General features: G+C 38.5%; 1 protein-coding gene across 2 annotated transcripts in view; it reads left to right on the top strand.

The window, feature by feature from the left end:
* rtkna (rhotekin a) overlaps positions 1-22,147 on the top strand; it is a 74,148-nt gene that overhangs the window by 7,887 nt on the left and 44,114 nt on the right. The window contains exon 1 of one of the 2 annotated variants that reach the window (XM_088432908.1): positions 20,924-21,441. The exons of the other annotated variant lie outside the window; for it this stretch is intronic. Within the exon in view, the coding sequence (XP_088289034.1) occupies positions 21,346-21,441 (96 nt within the window). The 5' untranslated portion in view covers positions 20,924-21,345. Of the gene's footprint in view, positions 1-20,923; positions 21,442-22,147 lie in introns of those variants that run through there. 2 annotated transcript variants of the gene reach the window in all.

Raw genomic sequence — 22,147 nt, forward strand, 5'->3', positions numbered from 1 at the left:
GGAAATAAATAAATAAATAAAAGTAGAAGCTTAGACCATGAGCCAGTTGAGGAAAGAGTTGTGTCCAAGGAATGACAAAATGTTCTTTCAATGCCTCAAAGGAGCACTGTGTACCCAGTCAACAATGGAGCCTCACTGCTCTGAAGGCTCAAACTCTTTTCCTTCGTCATAAAATGCCAAGCAAACAGGCCCTTAGGTTCTCAAGAGTAGACATACAACTTTAATACATGATTGCCATACTCAGGCTATCTTTTATTTGCCGTAAAATTCAAGACGTGTGTTTATGTCTCAAAAAGCCCTTTGTCAAATCACAATTGTTGCAGTTAAATGCTTCAAGTTCACTTTATATTCAAAACTAAATTCATCCAGCTGCATGCTATGTTTGGATTCTCATGGTCTGCTTAGGGACGTTTTCACCGAAAAATGTTTTACACTTTTTTTATGTCCTCACACAAGCTTTGCATTCTATATTGATGTGGGGCCATGTTTTTGCTGGGCCTCTGTAGGAATGCTCGCGCAAATATATAAAAAAGGGCTTCATCTGGTTTTTCACTCCCTACAAGCCATGTGAAGATATCATTAGCATAGAAATGAGTTGGTCGTTTAAAAGCAGAACGACATAATCAAAATATTTTGTTCATTTCACTGCCAAATTTCTATGAAAACAAAACATTTACTCACCAAGATGCATAATAGAGCTATTTGTTAGAATTTCACACACCAGTGGTAACGTCCTTGTTGCAATGCAACGCTCACCCCTTCAATCTATAACCATCTCATTTGTATCTTTCTCACTGACTAAATATTAGCTCACCTGTTTGTGAGGACACAATAAGCCCGCAAGGTGTGCAAAATGAGCACATACTCACAATCTGTCTTTGTTTTGTTTTGCTCTCATCTTGTGATTTGTCAGAGTTCTATTTTAAATAGAAAATTCTAAAAATTTACACTATCTTTAATACAGGGAACAAGAGTGCAATTAACAATCATGTCCACTGGATGGCATTATCATACTTTACATAACTCGGAAGTGGTAGATCATGGGTCTCTGCCTGCTCTACAACTATAGAAGACAGTTTCATTAACATCTGACTAAATTTCACCTGTCACATACACTACAAGTGAAACAAATTATTCATGAAGTTAAATTTACTAATTAAAAAAAAAAAGGGCATTAATTTGGGAATTAAAACACTTCTATCGTCTACCGTCATTCGTTGGTCCGTCAGCAAAACGGGTGTCCGTTGGCGACAGACTGACGGATAGTCCATCAGTGCTGACGAAGTCCCCACCTCTGTGTTTTACCTTACTTTGTTCATTTACATATGGTCTCATATTTTATCATATTATATCCTCTGAGACCTAGCCTTTTGTTTTTGTGTCCACAGTTATGTTCATTTTATCTCCGCAAGACAGCAAAGTTACATGCATCCCAAATACATGAAAAATCATTGAAAAGGCCAGGATGTTCACTACTGAGGACTTAACCAAAAACAAATGAATTCACTGTGTCTTAAGATGACATAACAACCGTAGTTTTATTATCGTAGTATAGTATGTCTGGCTTCATTGACTAGTAAAGAGTAACCAAACTTCATGAGTGAGGTGACAATGTAGGGGTCAACCATTGAGCAGCTACATTTTAGCCTGACATTCTTTTCTACATGGAACAACTATTCACCTAAACAAATCTTAGCAAACTAATCTGCCATCAATTTATATTTATATCTATGTGAAGATTCTTAAACTTCTTTGGGTTCATTTGAACCATGACATATCACTGACAATTATGTTTACTGAACTTTTAGATTTAAAAACAGGGAAATAAGTAACAGTATTTACCAGTAAAAATTACATTTCAAACATGAAATATGACTACTGGGAAAATATGCTCAAAATATCATATTCACCAGAGTGGTTTTCATTTGAAATACGGCTTTTCGCTGGAAATAAAGCTTCACTATGAAAATAAATGTTCACACATTTTTTCATTTCAAAATCAGGAAAATAAAGCATCAAATTGCATGATTTTGAAGTCGTTTTGGTCTTTATAAAACTAAATGTTTTCACTGGTTTCGTTATTGGTTATTGTAAATTGCAGATGACTGGCCTGCATTAAAGATGTAGGTTGAGTATAACTACAGTATGTTCCACTGTAATTAGATATTTTTAGTATCAAATATTGCTACAAATAGAACACACACCTAGAAAAAATGTATTTTCAAAGTGGAAAAAAAGAAGAAATTAAACAGATTAAAACTTAAATTTAATTTGAAGTCCCTTGATTTAAGATGTTCCTTGAGAGCTCTTCAATGCACCATCTTCGCATCCCGCTGCATGTTTAAGGCAATCAAGCCGCTCCGTCATATGGCAGCGTAAAACTTCTGGGTTGCATTCAATGTTTTCAGGAATGAGGAGTCAGGAACCTTGCAATTAAAAGAAATTAAATGAACCCAGAGTCATCGTTTTGGACAGATTGATGCTGCCCTCTTGTGAGTGAAGGTGAAATTGCAGTTAGCATGTATTTTACACACTAGTCAACAGAGCTATATGAGGCTGCGGGCTGGAAAAAATTCTCCGCAGGTTGAATTTCTCCCCTGGGCTGGACTTTGGACATGCCTGTAGAAGAGGATGTGCTGCGAGTCCAATCATATAGGCAGTGGTATCATGTTCATGTTCACACCTGACATCAGCACAGTCGGAGATGCGAGTCATACCTCAGTCTGTTCCTACGTGTCTTCACATGAACAACATGCTCCACTATATTCATCGTTTGTGCTCTCAACTCAGATTAGTCATTCATTGCAGCTGTTCCTTGTGTCAGGCTCTGTTTCGCTGTTTCACTCACACACGCACTCACATTCAGACAGTGACGAAGCGCTGCAGTGTAGTATCAAGCAAGGCCCGTTGATTTTTCTCAATAACAGACACTCTTTGCTCACCTGATGTTTGAGCAGACGGCTGGGAACCATCAATAAGTGTGACAGCAACACAGAAGACTCCCAGGCTGGTTGGGAAACTTAGTCTATGCATCATCAAACTGACCCGATACCTTGAAGTGAGTAAGACTTTTAAACCACTTTTAACACTTGAGAAATTCAGGACTACAAACGTCTATACAGCATGGGTCAGCAACCCAAAATGTTGAAAGAGACATATTGAAGCAAAAACAAAACAAAACACATTTTTCTAGAGCTCCGAAAAAATGTGAAAGCCTTCTACCAGCCTTATAGTGAAGGCAACACATGCTGTGTCTCTCTCTCTCTCTCTCTCTCTCTCTCTCTCTCTCTATATATATATATATATATATATATATATATATATATATATATATATATATATATATATATATCATATATATCATATATATCATATATATATATCATATATATATATCATATATATATATATATATATACCTATTATATATATATAATATTATATATAATATTATATATAATATATTAACTTGCTATCAAAATGACTCAGGCTAAAATGAGCCTAAAACACTCACCAAATCAGATTTTTGCTGTCATTTTTATTGTGAGAATTGGATAAAACAACAACAAAATAAAACACTATCCTGGGACTGGAGCAACAAAACACACTGATATCCCTATTTGTCATTCCAAACACAATAATAAACCTATTTGTCATTCCAATTACAAAAATCAGAAGTCCCTTTTTAGAACCAGACAATATGCTACTATATATGTGCCTATGACAGGATTGTGTTCTTACCCGTTTGACTTCCATTTTCGGACATCACTGAACAGCCTCTCAACATGGGCCATTTAAGATGTTTTTGGTATTTGGCAACTCATTATAAAGCAGGCATGCAGGTAGTCCTGCATTGGCCACAAAAGCAAATTATTGAATATCTGATCTTCTCACCTGTCTTTCTCTTTTTCCTTTTGGAATCCATTGTCCATACGAGCCACCCTCTTTTATTTTTTTAAAATTTAATTTCATTTTATTTTATTTTATTTTTTTGCTGGCACCACTTATGGCAAGCGGATGAGATCATGCAACGTTTGTTTTGAGTTAAATGTGTTTGGAATGTCGCTCTTACGCCTGACGGTTGCTGCTTGTCGTCCAGAGTGCCGTTCTTGATGCCATTTTGGATGCCACTAGGCATAAAAATCGGCGTTCTGAATGCACATGACATCACTCAAAAAATACGAGGGGCAGTATTGTGTGATCTCGTCCTCTTGCCATAAACACAGAGCGAAAAGATACATGCGTCACTGGCTATGACGCAAATCTTTGTTGACATAAATGTTGGAATATTTTTTCTACTCATTTTTAATGCATTGAAAAAATGTTTGTGACATGTTTGTAAACTATATTTAAACAAAAATATATATTACTCAATATCTTTTTCCATTTTCAACCATTTTTGAAAAAGCTTCAGAGACCCATTAGGGCGGAGCTAAAGGGCCGCATGCTTAGATCATTCACATTTCCAAAAAATGTGACCTGTGGTTGAACGCTTAATGGCCCAAAACTGTCCCGCATGCACATTGAGATTATCGTGACGTCACCAACAGCGGGCGTGCTTAACATGTTTATGGAAGTACCTGGCCATGTAGGCCATGAAATGGCTGTCATAGTGGAGCTTGAATATTTTCAATTTGTTGAATTTAACAAATAAATGAAAGAGGGGAAGGGTGAGGTTTCTCTCATGCCATTTTGTGCAATACAGTGATCCCCCCTACTTCGCGGTTAATGGGGGGTGTCAACCCCCCGCGAAGTCTGAAACCCGCGAAGTAGGGTATCAGTTCCTAGATTTCTATGTTCGGCCCAATATAGCCGCAGTAACCATAAACAATCCTTTTTTTTTTTGTATTTTTGGCGTATTTTATTTCCTTTCTCCTATTATTTAACAATACATTATCCTTATTAACGTTATTGTATATTCATTAAATAACTAATATTACTTAGTTTGTTGAGAATTTGTTCACAGGACCGGTTATCTGCACCAAGACTCCGGTGAAAGAGTACGCAAGTCATCACGTTGAACTTCACATTTATTTTGGCTCATGTATGGTGTATCATGTAGTATCTGTTGAATAATAAATCAACAACAATCTTAAAGTCAGTCAACTAACATATAAAAACTTGCCAAACTTTAATCTATGAATTTACTGTATTTTTTGCTGACATTAGCGGGTTAGCAACAACTAACAACAACTACTAACTATGAAGTGCAACCTCTACACAAACGAACACATAAACAGAATAAACACTCATCGCTTACTAAACATAGGCAGTAGCGCGCGTTATCAACATAAATGATAATAAACTATAAATAGGAGCTTACGTTGTCATTCACTGCGTCACCGTAACGAGCCGAATGACGCACAGAAAACGTAAAACAGGAAACGGAAATGCAACGCGACCCGACAAATTAAAAGCGTGCATTTCAAAATAAGGTAACAAACGTCACAAACTCTAACGCTTGAAGAATTCTTAATAGTTATTAACTAATATTACTTAGGTATTTGATGAATACAGTACTGTATAATGTACTTTTTTGCTTTTTTCAATTTTTTCCCATTTTTGCGCATTTTTAAATTATTTTTTTGATTTGAAATATTTTTAAATTTTCCTTGAAAAACCCGCGAAGTACTGAGACCGCAATATCTGAGACCGCGAAGTAGGAGGGATCACTGTACGAGCAACGTCTCTCTCGCTTGCTCTGAGCAAATAGATCACTCGCTGAGGAAGAGTGAGACAGACGAAATACACTTCAGTGTCCATCGAGTTGTCTTCGTCTGGTCCTCCAAGTTGTGTTGGTTTTTCCAACCTGCTTGCACCTTATTGATCGCAGAACTGTGAAGTTTGTCGCTTGTTTGTTACGTGCGAGTCGAATGAATGGCTGTTCACACTGAAGTCGCACGTCAAAAGTATCGGATTTACCACATACCCAAGTGGCCTGGGTTGCATTTGAAAAAGTCGAACGTCATTCACGCTGCTATCAAGATAGCAGATACAGGTTGGATTGCGGCAAAAAAAATCGGGATTCCAATGTGAATCTATAGCTTAAGAAAGACTGTCTGCACTGACTCCAATTGATGGACATGAACCTGCTTCAGTGGGTGCCCAGTCCGTGTATTTTTTCCAAAGGCTTTGCATCATAAAGCACACACTAAAAATGCGAAACCACTCGTCAAAAAGTTGCCCGTTCCATCAGTGTCAGGTCGATTTGGCGATGGATTGCCCAGTACAGCCCAAAGGCAAGTTGAACCAACCTAGTACTCAGAAACCATAAAAAAATTGTGGCTAAATATTAATGAGAAATATTGCATTTCATGGAATCTGCAAAGGTAATACCCATGTGGCTAAACTCGTTGGATAAAAAAAAGCTTTTCATTGACGACTTATGTCAAAACTGTCAAGGTTTTGGCAAAGGATTGATCTCTAATCACTGCGAAGTATTAAGTGCTCAAAAATAATTTAAGGAGGAAACAAAGTAAACAAGTTACTGGGATCAAACAATAAATTCATAAACAATGTCAAAAACACAATTCAATGTAACAAACCAAATCCAGGAATGAACATGCCACAAAATGAAAGCAAGGAACCTGGGAAAAACAGGACCCGGGCAGAAAACCAGACAAGACAAGGACAGTGACAGAAACCAACAAGGGCCGGTGACAGCAACAATGATCCGACAAGAAGTGGAAAAAAATGGAACTGAATGCAAGCCAAACTGATGAGACATCAAGGATTCACAACTGGACATGACACCAGTGACTGAGGGAGCTGATTGGTTGTCACAAGGGAAGAAGTTGACTGGTACAAGTGGATACAGAAAAAATGAGACACTGACATGAATCTTAAAAAAACAAAAAAGAAAAAAACTCAAACCCCAAACGTAAGAAAAAACTCACATAGTTTGAAATGTGTTATATACTGTACATCAATTGGAATATCTGTGATCTACAAATTTTGGCATTAATGCACAAATGTGCTAATTGTTATGTAGCTGGCCTTTGGTTAAGTTGAACAAAGTTGAGTTGTGTTTGCTCGCAGGTTACTGTTAGTATACACATTTTATTATCGACCATTTTTTTTCTAGTTTAGTTTCTGTTATATAAGGATTGGGGATGTTTTTATTTGGTATGGTAGGTTTATAATGTGAGTTGTCCAACACCTAACTGTTAAATTTGTAGGTCTCACGGCATGCTGAGGGCAATACATAATATTTTGGCTACATTCTTCAGTCGTGTGAGAGTTGCGTAATATTCAAAAAATCTCACAGTATGACAAAGTGCAGTATTTCACTGTAATGCACAATTGTGAACTACATTATTGTCTTTGTAAAAGGAGAGTTTTATATAGCTCTCTAGTATTGAATCTCAGGCGTACCCAATGTTATGGCAGCTCATCATTCATGTCCTTCCACATTCATTTCCTGTCAACCTGTACCTTCCTCGGGAGAGTTGCTTTATGTGGGACAATCTGCTGCTTAGAGGCTCAGGTCCCCCGATTTTACCAGTAAAATGTTCTTTTTTTCCACCCTCCCTTCTAAAGCACTAACCCACTTTTCTGAACACTTAGGAAGTCCTCTTTTGTCTTCACCTCCACACTGTCAGGGAAGATTACTGTTTGCTCTTCATCTCTCTTTTTTTGTTTTATCTCTCCAACCTTTTTTCTTTTTGCATCAGCTCATTCGCCCAAGTGACCTTCAGTCTGTTGGGACCTGATGTTAACAGGTTATAAAGAGCCTGGTTGCCTCATGCCAAAAGTATCTTCTTTCTGCGAACACACGGCCTTTACTAAAGGTAGTTCTGTTAAACATTGACAAAAAGACACCCACTCACACACGCGCACGCACACACACACGCACACACACACACACACACACACACACACACACACACACACACACACAAGTACTAATGCCTGGATATCATTTACAGTCTCTTGCACTGATGGCTAGCCGCCTGTGTCTATTGTTCAGGTCTACAAGTCTCATGCTCAGTTTCCTTTGTCATACCTTTCTTGGATTTCTCAAAAGGCATGTATCCTCATGCACACACACACACGTAAGGCTGACTGGTTGACTGTGATGTAAAGTATCAGTTGGCATTGACAAAAAACAGTAGTAACCTTTCCTGTGAGCCATTCCTTCGACTGTGCAGTCTTGCATCCCCCTGTAAGTGGTCCAAGTCATTAGGCATTACGCAGCATTGCTACACACCTTTTCAAGCATTCCCTGCCCCCGAACAAAGACCCTGCTGTGCTTTTCTGCGATTCATCAAATAGCCACCTGACTAAACTGTGAAATAGAGAGTGTTAGGGCCTCTCTTTTGTACACAGGAATGCACCGCCAAGGTGGACAACAGTGAGGAATGTTCATGCTGTTTATACTACATGGGGTGAGCCCCAGACTACATACACACTTTAACAGCTGATATTTTTCGGGAATGGGGGAATTTTACTCCTTTTGTCTCTGTCAATTGCACAGAGAAGGAAAAGCAATTGCTTTTGGGATCATCCAATCAATCAGCGAAGGAGAAGGCAATCTTGTCCATGCGGAGTGCTTTTTCTTTGTTAATCCGGATGTAGATGACATTCTTTTTGTATTTTATACTTCCTGAACTGTGGAATTGACCACGGCTCACGGCTGAAGACAAGATTTTTCAAGTTCTGTGTGCAGCGCAGCGCAGCGGAGCCGAGGCGCAATACTGTATGTGGAACTGATGCCACTGGTACTTTTGACATAAAATGTCCTCCTCAAAAATGACAGCTATTCTCAAAGAGAGTGTTATATCCTACTATAGCCTTTTTCTTGAGTATTTTCCAGACTTTAAGGTGCGCCGAATTATAAGGCCTGGTATATTTTGTGAAAATGTCCATATACAGGGCACAAGTGAAACAAACCAATACAGCAAATATGTTTTATTCTACTTTAATTTGACATTCATACATAAGGTGTACCTGATTATAAATTGCACTTTCAATTTGAGATCAAGTTAAAGCATTTTGAATGTGCCGTATAGTCTGAACAATGCGGTACATAGATTTAATTCGAATTTTCCATTATGCTTTTTTCTAGTTCTATACATATTCTTGCAGAGGGTACATCTCAATGGGCTGTCAGACATTAATGCCAATATTTTCCAATTTCTAATAGGGCCGCAACTATCATGATGACCTTGAATTAAAGCCAGGTATAGGCTGATATGATACCCGGTATCTGTTCGCACCCATTTTTTAAAATTTAAATGATGTTTCTTTGTGCTCAGTTTTAATTCACTGAAATTAATAATTCCAAGCAAACAGGAAAATAATAAGTACCAAGTAAAAATGAAAAAAAAAGGGCATAAACAACACATATATAGCAAAAATAGCAAAATTCTGGATCCATCAAGATTGTTTAAGGTGCTTTCCCCTTCCTGTCCAAACTACAATTTTAACTGTTGTGTTGGTGATGTGGAGATCCCTATGGCTAGATCTACATTGGGCTCCCAAATGACTACTACATACTGTATGTTCATCTGGTTGGTACAAAAGTGTTACTGAAAATTGACAAGTTTAGGGTAAGAAAATTTTATGTCTGTATTTATTTACTGTTGAACATTGTAGAGAAAAGAAATTGAGGTTACCCTGTGATGGTGCTGAGCAGAGGCCGGACTGCATAAGAGCAGATGAGTCATAGAAGGCCCAGCTGTCGTGCCTGTGCTTTAATGTGATCTTTACTGGACCCCGGTGGCTAACTGGCGTGTCCATTCTGGTCGTTATAGTCACACTGTTCCTGCTGTCTCCGCAATTGTTATGTCCACTAAGGAAATCATGTGTTCATTATACTTTGTTTATCTGTGTTAACAGCATGATTACCCAAAGGCGAAAAGCATGTTTTCGCGTGACAACATTGGATAAAACGATGTCAGCGTTATGTCTATTTTAGTGGCTTTTACATGTGATTTTTGCACTGCTGCAAACTACATTTGTTCTCCTATATGGTAACTACTGCACATACGCTGTGTATATACCTCGGTTTTGGAGCACCTGACTGTGTCCCCAAACTGGAAAGACTTTTTGCTCTCATTGTGGGATAGAAAATGAATTTTCCATGAACTGTTGCCCCAAAGTTGCATAAAATTGTCCAATCTTTCTTGGTAAAATGAAGAATTAAGATATATCTACCTATGAATTTTCAATGAGTTAATTAAAACACAATTATAAGATAAAACTCAATATTTGTTTCTATATTGCATTTACATATTGTTGAAAATGGTAAATCATTACCATTTGAGAATGATCAAAGAATAAATAATTGGTAGGTTAGTCAAACATCATTATACTGTATTTGTCCAATGTGTTTTTGAACCACTCGTAAGTCTACATAGCAGCAATAAATATATTGAATATCAACACTACACAAAATTCATGAAAATAAAAAACAAGATGAAGAAGACCGAAAACCCTTTTGAACACATCAAACACTCGTCCAAATAAGCCAGAATGCAAATCCATGTCCTCTACTTTTTCCTATCTTGTTGTTTAGTTTGTCATGTCCAACAGAGAGCGCCATTGCACAATCTTAGTGCCTCTGGAACGTGGCTTTGTGTCTGTAGCTTCTTACTTGGCTCGTTACAAAGTTTTTCTCCAGTTTCCTTCCATCGTGCGATTATCCATCCATCTATTATAATTTGAGAGGAGCACCCATTTTTGTTATGTTATGATGTGGGTAGCACATTTGTCTTCTTCAGTTAAGGGGTCGATCTCAGCTAGATTTTCAGGCTCCACTTGTGGAGATTTGTTCTGGTACTCCAGCTGTCACTCTCATTCCAAAATGTTTGGATATTTAGAAATTCAAAATCCTCCAAAGGTGTAAGTGGCTAAATGATTGTTTCCCTCTGTATGTGTTCAGTGATTGGCTAACGACGATTCAATTGTGTACCAGAATGCTTGCCCAAAGTCAGCTAATATCAGCACCAATTCACATTTGAACCCAATATGGACAAGCGTTCTAAAAAATTGATGGATGACCCTTTTCCCTTAAATAAACTTGAATCTGCTTGAAATGGGCCTCCTAAATTAATGGAGAAGAATGAACTACTAGGTGAGGTCCTCCCCCTGTTTTGCTGACATGGAGATCCTTTTTTTCTATGTATTCAGATTTGTGGAATGATTTGTGCGTCTGGGATTACGTATAATTTCCAACATGGCTCGCCACTACATCTTCCTATATCTGATTGTAAATTAGAAGCCAGATCAGTCAGAATTTAAAGAGTGAAACTAATACACCTAATAACAAGGTAGACTGCAGACGAGATTTATGATGTCTTTGCGCTGCCACGGTGACAGAGTTATGACTGTGCAGCCGTCGGCGCAGGTCTTTTCTTCATGCTCTGTAACCGAGGACTGACCTCCAGGGGGATTTCTCCATGATATGTCTGCTTTTACGGCTCATCACTCGGTGCTGTCATCCGGCCCGGCAGATGTGACCCAGTGCCTGCCGTGACTATGCTGTGGAAGTGAAAACCTGTTACGATCACCTTTTTTTTTTGTTCTTGGGAATACAAAACATCACAGACGGTTTTAGCTTTCAGACACGTGTCATGCTTTAAAATGAAAGACTTCACTTGCTGAATCAAATGTATCACATGTGTTTGCACGGGTTTATGGCTTTGTGTTTAACTTTATTCAAGATTAATTGTTTTTGAGTGTCAGCTTTAGGTGAGGTTTGCCTCTCAAATTGGGTCTAGATGACAGCCCGGCAGTCTTATTTATTGTGGTTAGGGGCCTTGTTGGGTTTTTCTGTATTAAAAGTCTGTAATCCTCTGAACTGTTTTTGAAGACAAGAGGTGGTTTATTTTTTATTGGAGACCAATTCTGCAGCACTAATTTTTGGCTAAAAATGTCATTTTTATGATGAACTTTATAGCTTGACGTTGTATTGGTTGGCAGATGCAATGATGCAAGGGTGAGAAAAATGCTGTTTAATGGTCTGAAAGATAGATGGTAGTCTGGAAGGGCACTGCAAATTTATTGTGAAGAATACTTTTCATTAAGTGGCGGGTTGGCTAACATCATCACAAACTACTACTGCGCTTACTCAATATGGCTCTGACATTGAAAATATTGTAGGTGTTCAGAATATTCATAGCAACATTCATCTTAACATTATTTTGTTGAACATTGATTATCACCTGGTATTATTTCCCCTATGTGAATCATAGGTATTCAGTCAAATGCTAATTCCTTGGTGATATTGTTGTTGGATAATGGAAGGATGGAGGGAGCTGATGGATGAATGGAGTAAAAGATGGATAAAACTGCAGGTATTAGTGAATGAATATTGAGAAATTGACCTGATTGCTATGGGTTACCTTCATAATTATAGAAATAGTCTTTAAAAAAATCAAAAATGTATTTCTCTTTGTTGCACACCAAAACTATTAGGACTTCAAAGCAATTAAGTAAAGCTCCGTTTTAGGACTCGCACTTATGTTTCTTCAAAATCTCTTAATATCTGTTGGATAGCTCAAGCATCGTACCTCTGGTTTATTACATACACACAAGAAAGGGTCTCCATATACTCCTCTGCACGTCTGTCGCGAAACCCAAAGCAGTGCAAATCCCCAGAGAACAAGGAGGCAGAATCATAAACGCTAGCCTCAAATGCTAATTATAGTTACGTTCGTAGAAACCCATCTACAATATACAGTGGTGGGAGAGGGGACGCATATAAAGACATTCAGAGTAATTTTACTGCAGTTTATTGAGTAGTCTTTGTGTAAACATGTATGCATGCACTGCCCCCTGGTGGCCTTGACTACTGAAATAATTATTTTCAGGCCTGGTATAAACATACACAAGGCCGCACATTCACATTTGCAATTACCCTTCAGCATGGTGGAAATCCCATTTACCTCTAAAGGTTTCTTCACAAAGCTTTGATCAACTGCCTCTTAGTATTTAGCTTCCGTCTGTTTCTGGCCAACAAGCAGTTGCTCTTGGTCTGAGTCATCTCCCTCTATGCATGCCAGTGAGCCAATGTGACCTGTCATTGAGTTAATGACATAAGCCTTCGGTCTACTTTTGTTCTCTTTGGGTATTATTGTCCGAGGGTGTCAGTCAGTCTGTTTTGTTTTCTGTCCTGGGCCCTGTTTTCTGCCAGCAAGCTGCTGGCCTAAACATATTTTTTTACTCATAAATATTTCTAAATACAAAAAAAAAAAACATCTAGTCTCACTGGTCTGTGCTCTGTATGTCATGTATAACTTTTTTTTGCTGTCCCTCCAGTGCTAAATTTTGAAAAAGTTGAATAAGACGTTTTTATCCAATCATATTTCAACTAGCTAATGTTGTCAGGTTCTCTGATATCTGCCAGAACCTTCAGAACGAGAAGAGAAGGCACTTCTTTGAGTGGACACAAACCCTTCAGTTTACAACGCTTGGACCAATCATCTCATGAGAATGTGACCTCAGGGGAAGCTAGTCGGCCCTACGTAGAAATCAACACATGGTCATGTACGTGTCCTGTGATTGGATAAGCTTTCCCGGCAGCCTGACAGTTTCATTTTGCCTCAAAATGCCGTGAATTTGAACCATGAGATTTGGTTGCTACCGACACATTGTTTCTTTTTTATGATTTTTCTTTTCCTAATCCATGATGGCAAAAGAGGAAAAGAGTTGGGTCTAGTTGCATTTATACTTGGCGCATGACGGACCTTCCGAGAAAAACTGGGTAATGTGACCAGAGGTCAGCCGACACCTGTGCTAACTAGTCTATCACAGCAGGGAATATGGTTTTGTGTGTCATTTTCATAAAAGCAATAATGAACAGTACCCATGGCTAACAGCCTGTTGAACGTTCATTCTCGACATTGGAGCGTATGCCAGAAAAACGACCAAACAGCTTTCACCATCAGCCTTCATATCCGTATCAGCAAGTCCTTCTGACTTGCTGATGAACCTTATACATGCAGCTAGCAAAGCTTTCTCAACAGAACCATTGCATTCTTTTTGAGGAAAGAAAGAAGGATGGATTTTATTTTCAAATAACAAGTAGAGGTGAGCACCTTACCACATTTTCCACACGGTAAGGCACACCCAAAAGTCAGATTTAAAAAAAAAAAAAAAAAAGCTGACGGTGCGCCTTATAATCTGGTGTGCCTGATATATGGATCATATCATGTGCTGACTGCATAAACTATAGTTTACATCCAAAAATCCAGTTCAAACCGACCTGGCCCGATGGTATTAAAACCGACTAGGCCCAGCGCGATTCATTAACTTGATTTGCAGGCCCAACACGATTTTTTTTTTTTTTGAGTACTTAAGAGTGTGTGGCACCACACTCATGTTTGTCGTTTAAATTTCTCTGACTTTCGTTTATTCGTAACTTATTTGTGCTACATATCGAAATAGAGGGTCAAAAATATATCATGCATGCCGAGGAAAAAATTAAAAAGACGGCGGCGCTACACCTTCACCCGCGCTTGGCTCCTCACTCATACCGTTGCGTGTTTCTCATTTAAATTTGTTAATTGTTATTATAAGGCATATTTGGTAGGAATAAATATAACTCACTGAAGGCCCCGGGTTGAAATGCACGGGCCGTCACTGGTAGTTTACGAGAGATATTTTCCTGCAATGTTTCTTACTTCAAGGATTTGCTGTCGATCTCTTGGTGAAACTAGAATCATAAGCAGAGACCGTGACGTCATTTATTTTATACATAGAACATAGTGATTCCCCATGAATGCCCATTCAATGAACATCTATCTGGCTCCTTGTTCTCTTATATACCAATTAAGTTAATCTATGGCAAACTATTTTTTGAAATAACCATTTTCTGTACTTGTTTACCCTTAGAATCATGGGTGAGCTGGAGCTGACTTTAAGCATATCGCAGGGCGTACACATAATATAGACTTGCCAGACTAACAGCCATTCATTCTCAAATTCAGATATACAGGGAATTTAGGGTCTTCATCCAGACTAACATGCATGCTTTTGAAATGTGAAAGAAATTCAAATTCAAGAATGGGAAGACCATGCAAACTCCACACAAGAAATATGTAGCTTTGATTTGAATCCCTAACCTCACACCTGTGATGCCATGTGCTAACCATTTGTCACTGTACTGCCTTGAATTAAACATTATATTCAGTCATTTTTACTCACTGTAAAAATTGTGCAAGCACTGTATTTGAACTCTGAACTGTCATTTTGACACTAAGTCTTATGCAAAAACACCATGAAAGGTTCCCTGGCTGATATAAAGACATTGGGATACTTTCATTACACAGTTAGTTAAAATTAAGCAACCATGCTTTGCTACAAAATCAATATTGATTTTACAGTGTGAAACCAGGTATTGCTCTTGATCCTTAGGGGTTTTGTGCCAAGCAGATTGTACGTGAGTGACATAAACCACTGTATGTCATTCATCGGCTTATCTGATTCGTAGCTGTAACGTGTATATCATCTGAGTGGACAGTGCTAAAAATAGCATATGTGCTATCATTAGGTTGTATGATGGCTTTGCCTGACAGTTTATAATTTTTGCCTTTTAGTTTCTACTTTGCTGCAATGATATGGCCCTCTTAAAATGTCTCCAGCTCATACCTGCCACATTGTAAATACAGAAAACCATTGATCTTGTTATGTACATTTGCTTGTGTGCTTTCACAACATTTAGTCACAAATGGAAAACAAACCGCTACGATCCAAGGCAATGAGAGCTGTGCCAAACTTGTATAGTGCAGAGGAAAAGAGCAAAAGCAACAAAATATAAAATGTTGGTAGACAGATGCAATCTCCAATAAGGGGATTTTCATCCAAATGTTTCAAATTTTAAGCAAAATTAGTAAAAAACAAAATTAGCAAAACAAAACTGAAACTTTTTTGCATCTGTTATTATTTTGTGATTATTGAGAGTGGAGACCGATCATGTCATATGAGAGTAGGCTATATGAAAGTGGCAGAGCCGCAATGCCATTGGCTAACACTTAGCCGCTAACTGAATAAAAATGTGATCACATTATGTATCCAGCATTATGTATCCAGCAACTGATCACAATTGAGTCAGCATTCGTTATTTTAAAAATACTATCAAAGAATATGACTCATTCTCTATTTGAGAATACACCTGCATTTCCAAGGTAGTGTTAGCTTTTTTTAATTGAACTCAACTTTCAATTTCTTTGTACCCCAAAGCATATGTAAGTAGCTGTCATGTTTATTGCTGTCATGGGATTGATTGTTTTTCTGTTTTTTTTTTTTTTGGGAGGGGGGGGTTCAAATTTCTTCCTTCTCCTTGCGTCTGCCTTTTCTTCTCTGTGTGCCAGTTACAATGATTTCATCCACCTGTCTGCTTGTAAGCCCCCGTGTGTCAACCAATCAGGTGCTACCTGTCCAACTGTTTTGCCTTTTCTTTATCAGTGTCGGAGTATTTAAATTCCAGTTTAGTTCTTGCTAGCTGTTGGGTTATTGTCTATATGTCATGCTGCCAGAGTTTCTGCCTTCCCCTTGTCGACATCTTCTCCTATCTGATTTTTCACTCCGAGTATCCCGTCAACCCTTGCCGATTTCCGTGAGTTCATTTCAGTTTTTGTTGTACCTTGTATTGATTTGCTCCAGTTGTTCCTTTTCTCAGTTTGTCATTCATTTTTTTTAGCCACAACTTCCCAGCCTTCCTGCCGTTTTGGGTCCCCTTCCTTCCACACCTCCACTCGCCATGCCCCGCCGTGAAAGTAACTTTGTTGTCTGTAATACTGCATCTGCTCTAAATGTGTGTCGTGGTCTGGATAAATGGTAAATTGAGTTTCACTTATATAGCACTTTTCTACCTTGGGTACTCAAAGCGCATTACACTACCTAGTCATTTACCAACTGATGACGCAGCATCAGGAGCAATTAGGGATTCAGTGTCTTGCTCAAGGACACCGACATGGTCATGATGGTCGGGGGATCAAACCCACAGTCTCTCGGCTGGGACATGACCATTCTACCACCGAGCCATGCTGCCCGCCGGTGCCGCAGTCAGTTGTTTAGTCAAAAAAAAAAAAAAAAAAAAAAAAAAGCATTTTCCTTTTACCTATATGCTGAAAAATCCTCACCTTTCCAGGCTAAAAACATTTGCGTGAATTTTACTTGGTTATTTTTTTTTTCTAACATCTTCAGGTTTATTTTCACTATTTTTGAAAATAAAAATGGTTGGAAGGAAACCTAGCTAATGTGACCTTGTACAAGGTACTTAACTGTCTCACATACGAATCAGAAAGTATAAATTGATGTAATAGAGGCTGCAATTGACCCTGGAGTATCATGCCCTACACGTTCTTATTCCATAAGCAATCCTCAGCTTCCAAGGTCTTGGGAGCACTTGGAAGAAGACCTTTTTTTGCTCCTCAAATTCTAAAGAATTATGATGAAGACCATCTTGTGCAACATCTATGAGCTCTGACATCATAAATGTTCTCCTGGGTGTTTGGAGGGATACACTTCAAAATTTTGCACAGAGTTCTCCCTGAAGAGTAAAAGCTGTTTAAGCTGCAAGTTGGGGGACCCCATCTAGATTTCCACCCATTCCTCCAGCATTCTTTGGCACGTTCCAGAATGTTTTTGCAAGCATCCACATCCAGCCCTTTATAACGGTCAAGTCAACTATTTCTCTTTCGACCTCAAGAATAATAAATCTTCACTCTTAGTATGTGTATGTTGATGTCTGCGACACATTAGAAGGATGATTTAAGCTCAGGAGGGTGGAGGCTTTCCTTGGGGAAATGACCCAGCTTGCTACCGGCAAGGCTGGCTCTCAGTTCCTCTTGTTTTTCTCTGTTTGACTTTGTAGACATTATAGTGTTTGGTCATATGGGAGTCTATAGAGGGCTCTCTAAAAACCCATCATTCACCTTATGTGATAGTCACTGGGCTATTCCAGCATCATGTAACTAGGTAGTATGCTTTATTTAAGCACCTTCAGACAAATATGCAAGTTGATTTCCTGTTGAATTCTGCTAGTGTGCACATGCTTGGATTCATCTACGTCTCACGCACACACCCAAACACTCCATCTGCATCACTGCTGTGGCACACAGGAAGAATGGAGGTTCCCATTCTAGCTTCTTATGTAGTGCATTTGTGACAGGGGCTGTCGATTAATGCCTCTCCTCCCCTCCCCTGCACAGAAGTGGAGGTACAGTTGAAAGGCACATGGTGTGGATCTTGGGATGTTTTGTGGCCAGAGTCTGTGGGCCAGAAAGGAAACAGGCCTTGCTCCTGAGGTGACTTATTTCTTCCTGCAATAACAAGTCCTTGATGTGTGCACGGCGTCTTGGTGTTTGCAATGTGGAACGTTACATTTAGTTGAAGCGCCACATTTGGCCAGAACCTCTCAGAATGATATTGAATAAATATTTAAAAGGGTGTTATAAATGATTGAAGCGCTCTTTGACACATGGTTTATGTGATGTAAAATATGCATGTGATCTTGGCTTAATGCTTGTGGCCTCATGACCCACTGATGTATCACTCCTGAAGTCAATGGTCTGAATATTTAAAAAACTGAATAGACACACTCTAACCTCAAATATACATTCATACATTCGCATTGTTCAGTTGTTCCAAAAGAATTCCAATAATAATCCTCAGATTAGATTGACATTTTGAGAGCAGAAACGAAGTCCGTTGTAAGGAGTCATATTACAACTGAGTATATCTCCAAGCAAAATGACTGCATTCAGCCGAAGAATCTCGTGAGACACCAAAAATTAAGCTGAAGGATCTGAGCCGTATCACTAAAACAAATTCCTCCTCGTCAGCTGCCATGAAGGACAAAAGCTTCAAGTTGTATATGTCAAATTATATTAATACTGTGAATACATGCTGCATGCCTGCGGTATAGCTTTCATGCGCAGAAACCCAACCATGTTGCCTGTATCCAGTGTTCACTTCATGCTTTGACATTTAAGTCTTTCCAATAAATGACAATTCAAAATGGTAATGGACTTTCACTTATATAGCGCTTTTCTACCTTAGGTACTCAAAGCGCTTTACACTAACTAGTCATTTACCTACTGATGACGCAGCATCAGGAGCAACTGGGGGTTCAGTGTCTTGCTCAAGGACACTTAGACATGGTCTTGATGGTCGGGGGATCGAACCCACGGCCTTTCGGCTGGGAGACGACCACTCTACCACTAAGCCATGCCGCCCCAATTCAAAATATATCTTGATAGATGGGATATGCGACGATTCAAACTGAAGCACATGCATAATGTACAGCAGTGTTGGTACGGTGTTGCTATGGCGGCACTTGTGTCTGGCCTTTGTTCGATGTCATGGATCACATAAAGGTGTTTGCAACTTCATTGGTTGCTTTGTCCTATTTATCTAGCTCATTTGTGAAATGACGTTAAAGACGGAGCACTCCGGGTCACTTGGTGGCAACTTCAAAAGCTTGCTTGTTGGATTAAAAACATCTAAGCAATGGTACACACTGTCTACTAATCTTTTATTTTCATACACTTTGATTACAGTTTGAACCTTTTGGCTGCTGGAAAATGAAAGACAAGACTTAGAGGGTTGTCTTTGTCGAAATTAAAACATTTCTGTCCAAATGAGCCTACTTTTGTGAAAACCCTAATATATATATATATATATATATATATATATATATATATATATATATATATATATATATATATATATATATATATATATATATATATATATAAAATGTGTGTGTGTGTGTGTGTGTGTGTGTGTGTAAAAAATGACAGTTTGATAGCTAGCTAAATTGTGAAATAGGTTAGGGTTAGAGGTTTTTCGCAGGCGGCAGAATGTCGGAACTGTTAATACAGGATGTGTTTACGATAGTTACTAACGACTTAATTTGCTAATTTAAGCACATTATGCTCAAGCTATCAACAGTTATTCTGTTTCAGAAGCTATGAATGGTACACCGACGTTAAAATAGATTCAAGACCTATTTTAAATAATTGTCTGTTTGGTTTACAACTTCGATTGAAAGTCATAATTGTCCAGTTCGACTGAAAATATCAATGTTATTTATTTTTTATCTACCTATATTTAAGAGCTGTGAGAATGTTACACATACTGTATGTTTTTGGAATCAATTCTGTCTCATTTTTGATTAACACTTGGGTGTACTTACTACACTAAAAATTTTGAATATGCAAAGATGGAGCTGCTTGAAGAGGTAAGGATTTTTTAGGAGGCCTAATTGGTGTACAATGTTTGAGAACCATAGTTCTACAACCAGGGCCGGCCCAGCGTAGTATAAGCAGACTATGCAGCTGCTTAGGACCATCTTGCTACAAGAGGGGCCCCTATCTGGCATTTCCATTTAATATGGTGGTGGACGTTGCAGTAGTTCATTTTTTTTGTATTTATTTATTTTCTTTTGAATTCATTTGTTAATGAGTGAACAAAAAAAAAACAGGATTTGTATTACTGCTCTACTTTTGGGAATTCAAGTCCTGCAAAAATGTATTTCATTTATGTGAACATTCAGTTTAGGGCTTAATGAAGAAACAAAATCCACGTGACTTTTGTTGTGATGCTCAATTTAGATTTGTGTTATATTGAAGTTTAATGCTCGCTGTCACAACTAAATGGCCTGTTTAATAACAACAACATAACCTTCCCCACCCACTCGCCATGCTTGTGTGAAATGTGGAATTCGCTATTTGTTTGTTTAAAAGGGCGTGGAGGCTGCCGCGTAATCTTCCGCACTCCCCTTTTCCCTTTCGTGTCTGCTTTTTTTTTTTTTTTTTTTAGTTCATTACTATCTCCAGACAGAGGCGCGTCGTAGGGGTTAATGTAGCGTGGAGGGAGGGGAGAGGGAGTTACAAGGAGAGGAGTGCGCACACTGGCCCAGTTGTGCGGGTCATTCCTGCAGAGGCGATGGCCTTTTTGTCAAGAGCTCTCTTGTCTTCGACCAGGACACTCTCTCGCATTCACAGTCGTGACAGGGGCGCACAAAAGAGGAGAGAGATGCATTTTCAAAGGCGCCATTCTTTCCGGGCTGGGTTGTGACAGTGGGCACCCTGAGTGGATCATTGTGGAAAACTTGAAGACGAAGAAGAAGACGTGGATGAGTTGCAGGATTTTCTGAACATCTCGTCACCCAAACACCCACGATTGCTTCTGGCACGCTGACGTTTTGGATGCCACACCAACTTTTTACGCGTCGCTTTTACGCACTAAACAAGCCATAAAGACGAGTGTACGCTGTCAGAGTGGATTTGTTTTGCAGTCCGCTACCTGTCAGTGATGTTACATTGATGCGGCAACGCCTGCATCTCTGTGATTACAGAAGAGCAAACCTCTGGATTTTTTTAAATCTAAAGCATGCCGGTGGATAAACTGACAAACATGGAGGAAAAACTGTGGATATTGGAGGACCTTAATATGATGTACATCCGGCAGATTGCTCTCAGTTTGCAGGTAACAAGTTTTTTTTTGTTTTGTTTTTTTTTTTGCCGGAACACCAAATTGCATGTAATTCCTTTATATCATCGACTATTCTGCCCTTATACAAAGATAAACATGGCCATATTTGAGGGATATGAGTTGAACAATGTGTTTATTATTGTGGTGTCCTTCACTGCTCAATACTGACAGCTGTTTCTAATATTCTGTAACATTACCTTCAAACTTACTAAAGTCTATGGCAAAGGAAAAACATTTGGCTAATATATATTAAACAACAATAATTGCTCATATGGTACTGTCGTATAAGTAGTTTTTAGTTACTTTTATCTTTTCCTTTTTCAAATAATGCATTGTTTATTTATTTTTTTCCCTCTTCCTTCAATACAGCGACCTTATGACATATAGTATTTTACTACCTTATTAACCCTAATTTGTCTGTTTGTTGGTAAAAGTTGTTTGAAATCACTTTTTATTTCAAATCGTTGTACACAATGTATTATTTTCCCTGTAGTCACTCCCTTAAGTACTCTAGCAAACAGAAGTTTGGAAACAACTTCAAATTCTTATACATAAAGATGTCAAGGAATTTGAGGTATAAACTTTTGATAATGCTGTGAAATGAAAGTAATTCAAATTCATGCAGCGTCATCCACATCATAAGGAATGCAAAGCTGTTATATGAGTAGATGCCTACTTTGAAGAATATAAATCAGGAAAC

Source organism: Hippichthys cyanospilos, chromosome 1, assembly GCF_059441005.1.
Source record: "Hippichthys cyanospilos isolate Australia breed blue-spotted pipefish chromosome 1, RoL_Hcya_1.0, whole genome shotgun sequence".
Classification (NCBI taxonomy): Eukaryota; Metazoa; Chordata; class Actinopteri; order Syngnathiformes; family Syngnathidae; genus Hippichthys; species Hippichthys cyanospilos.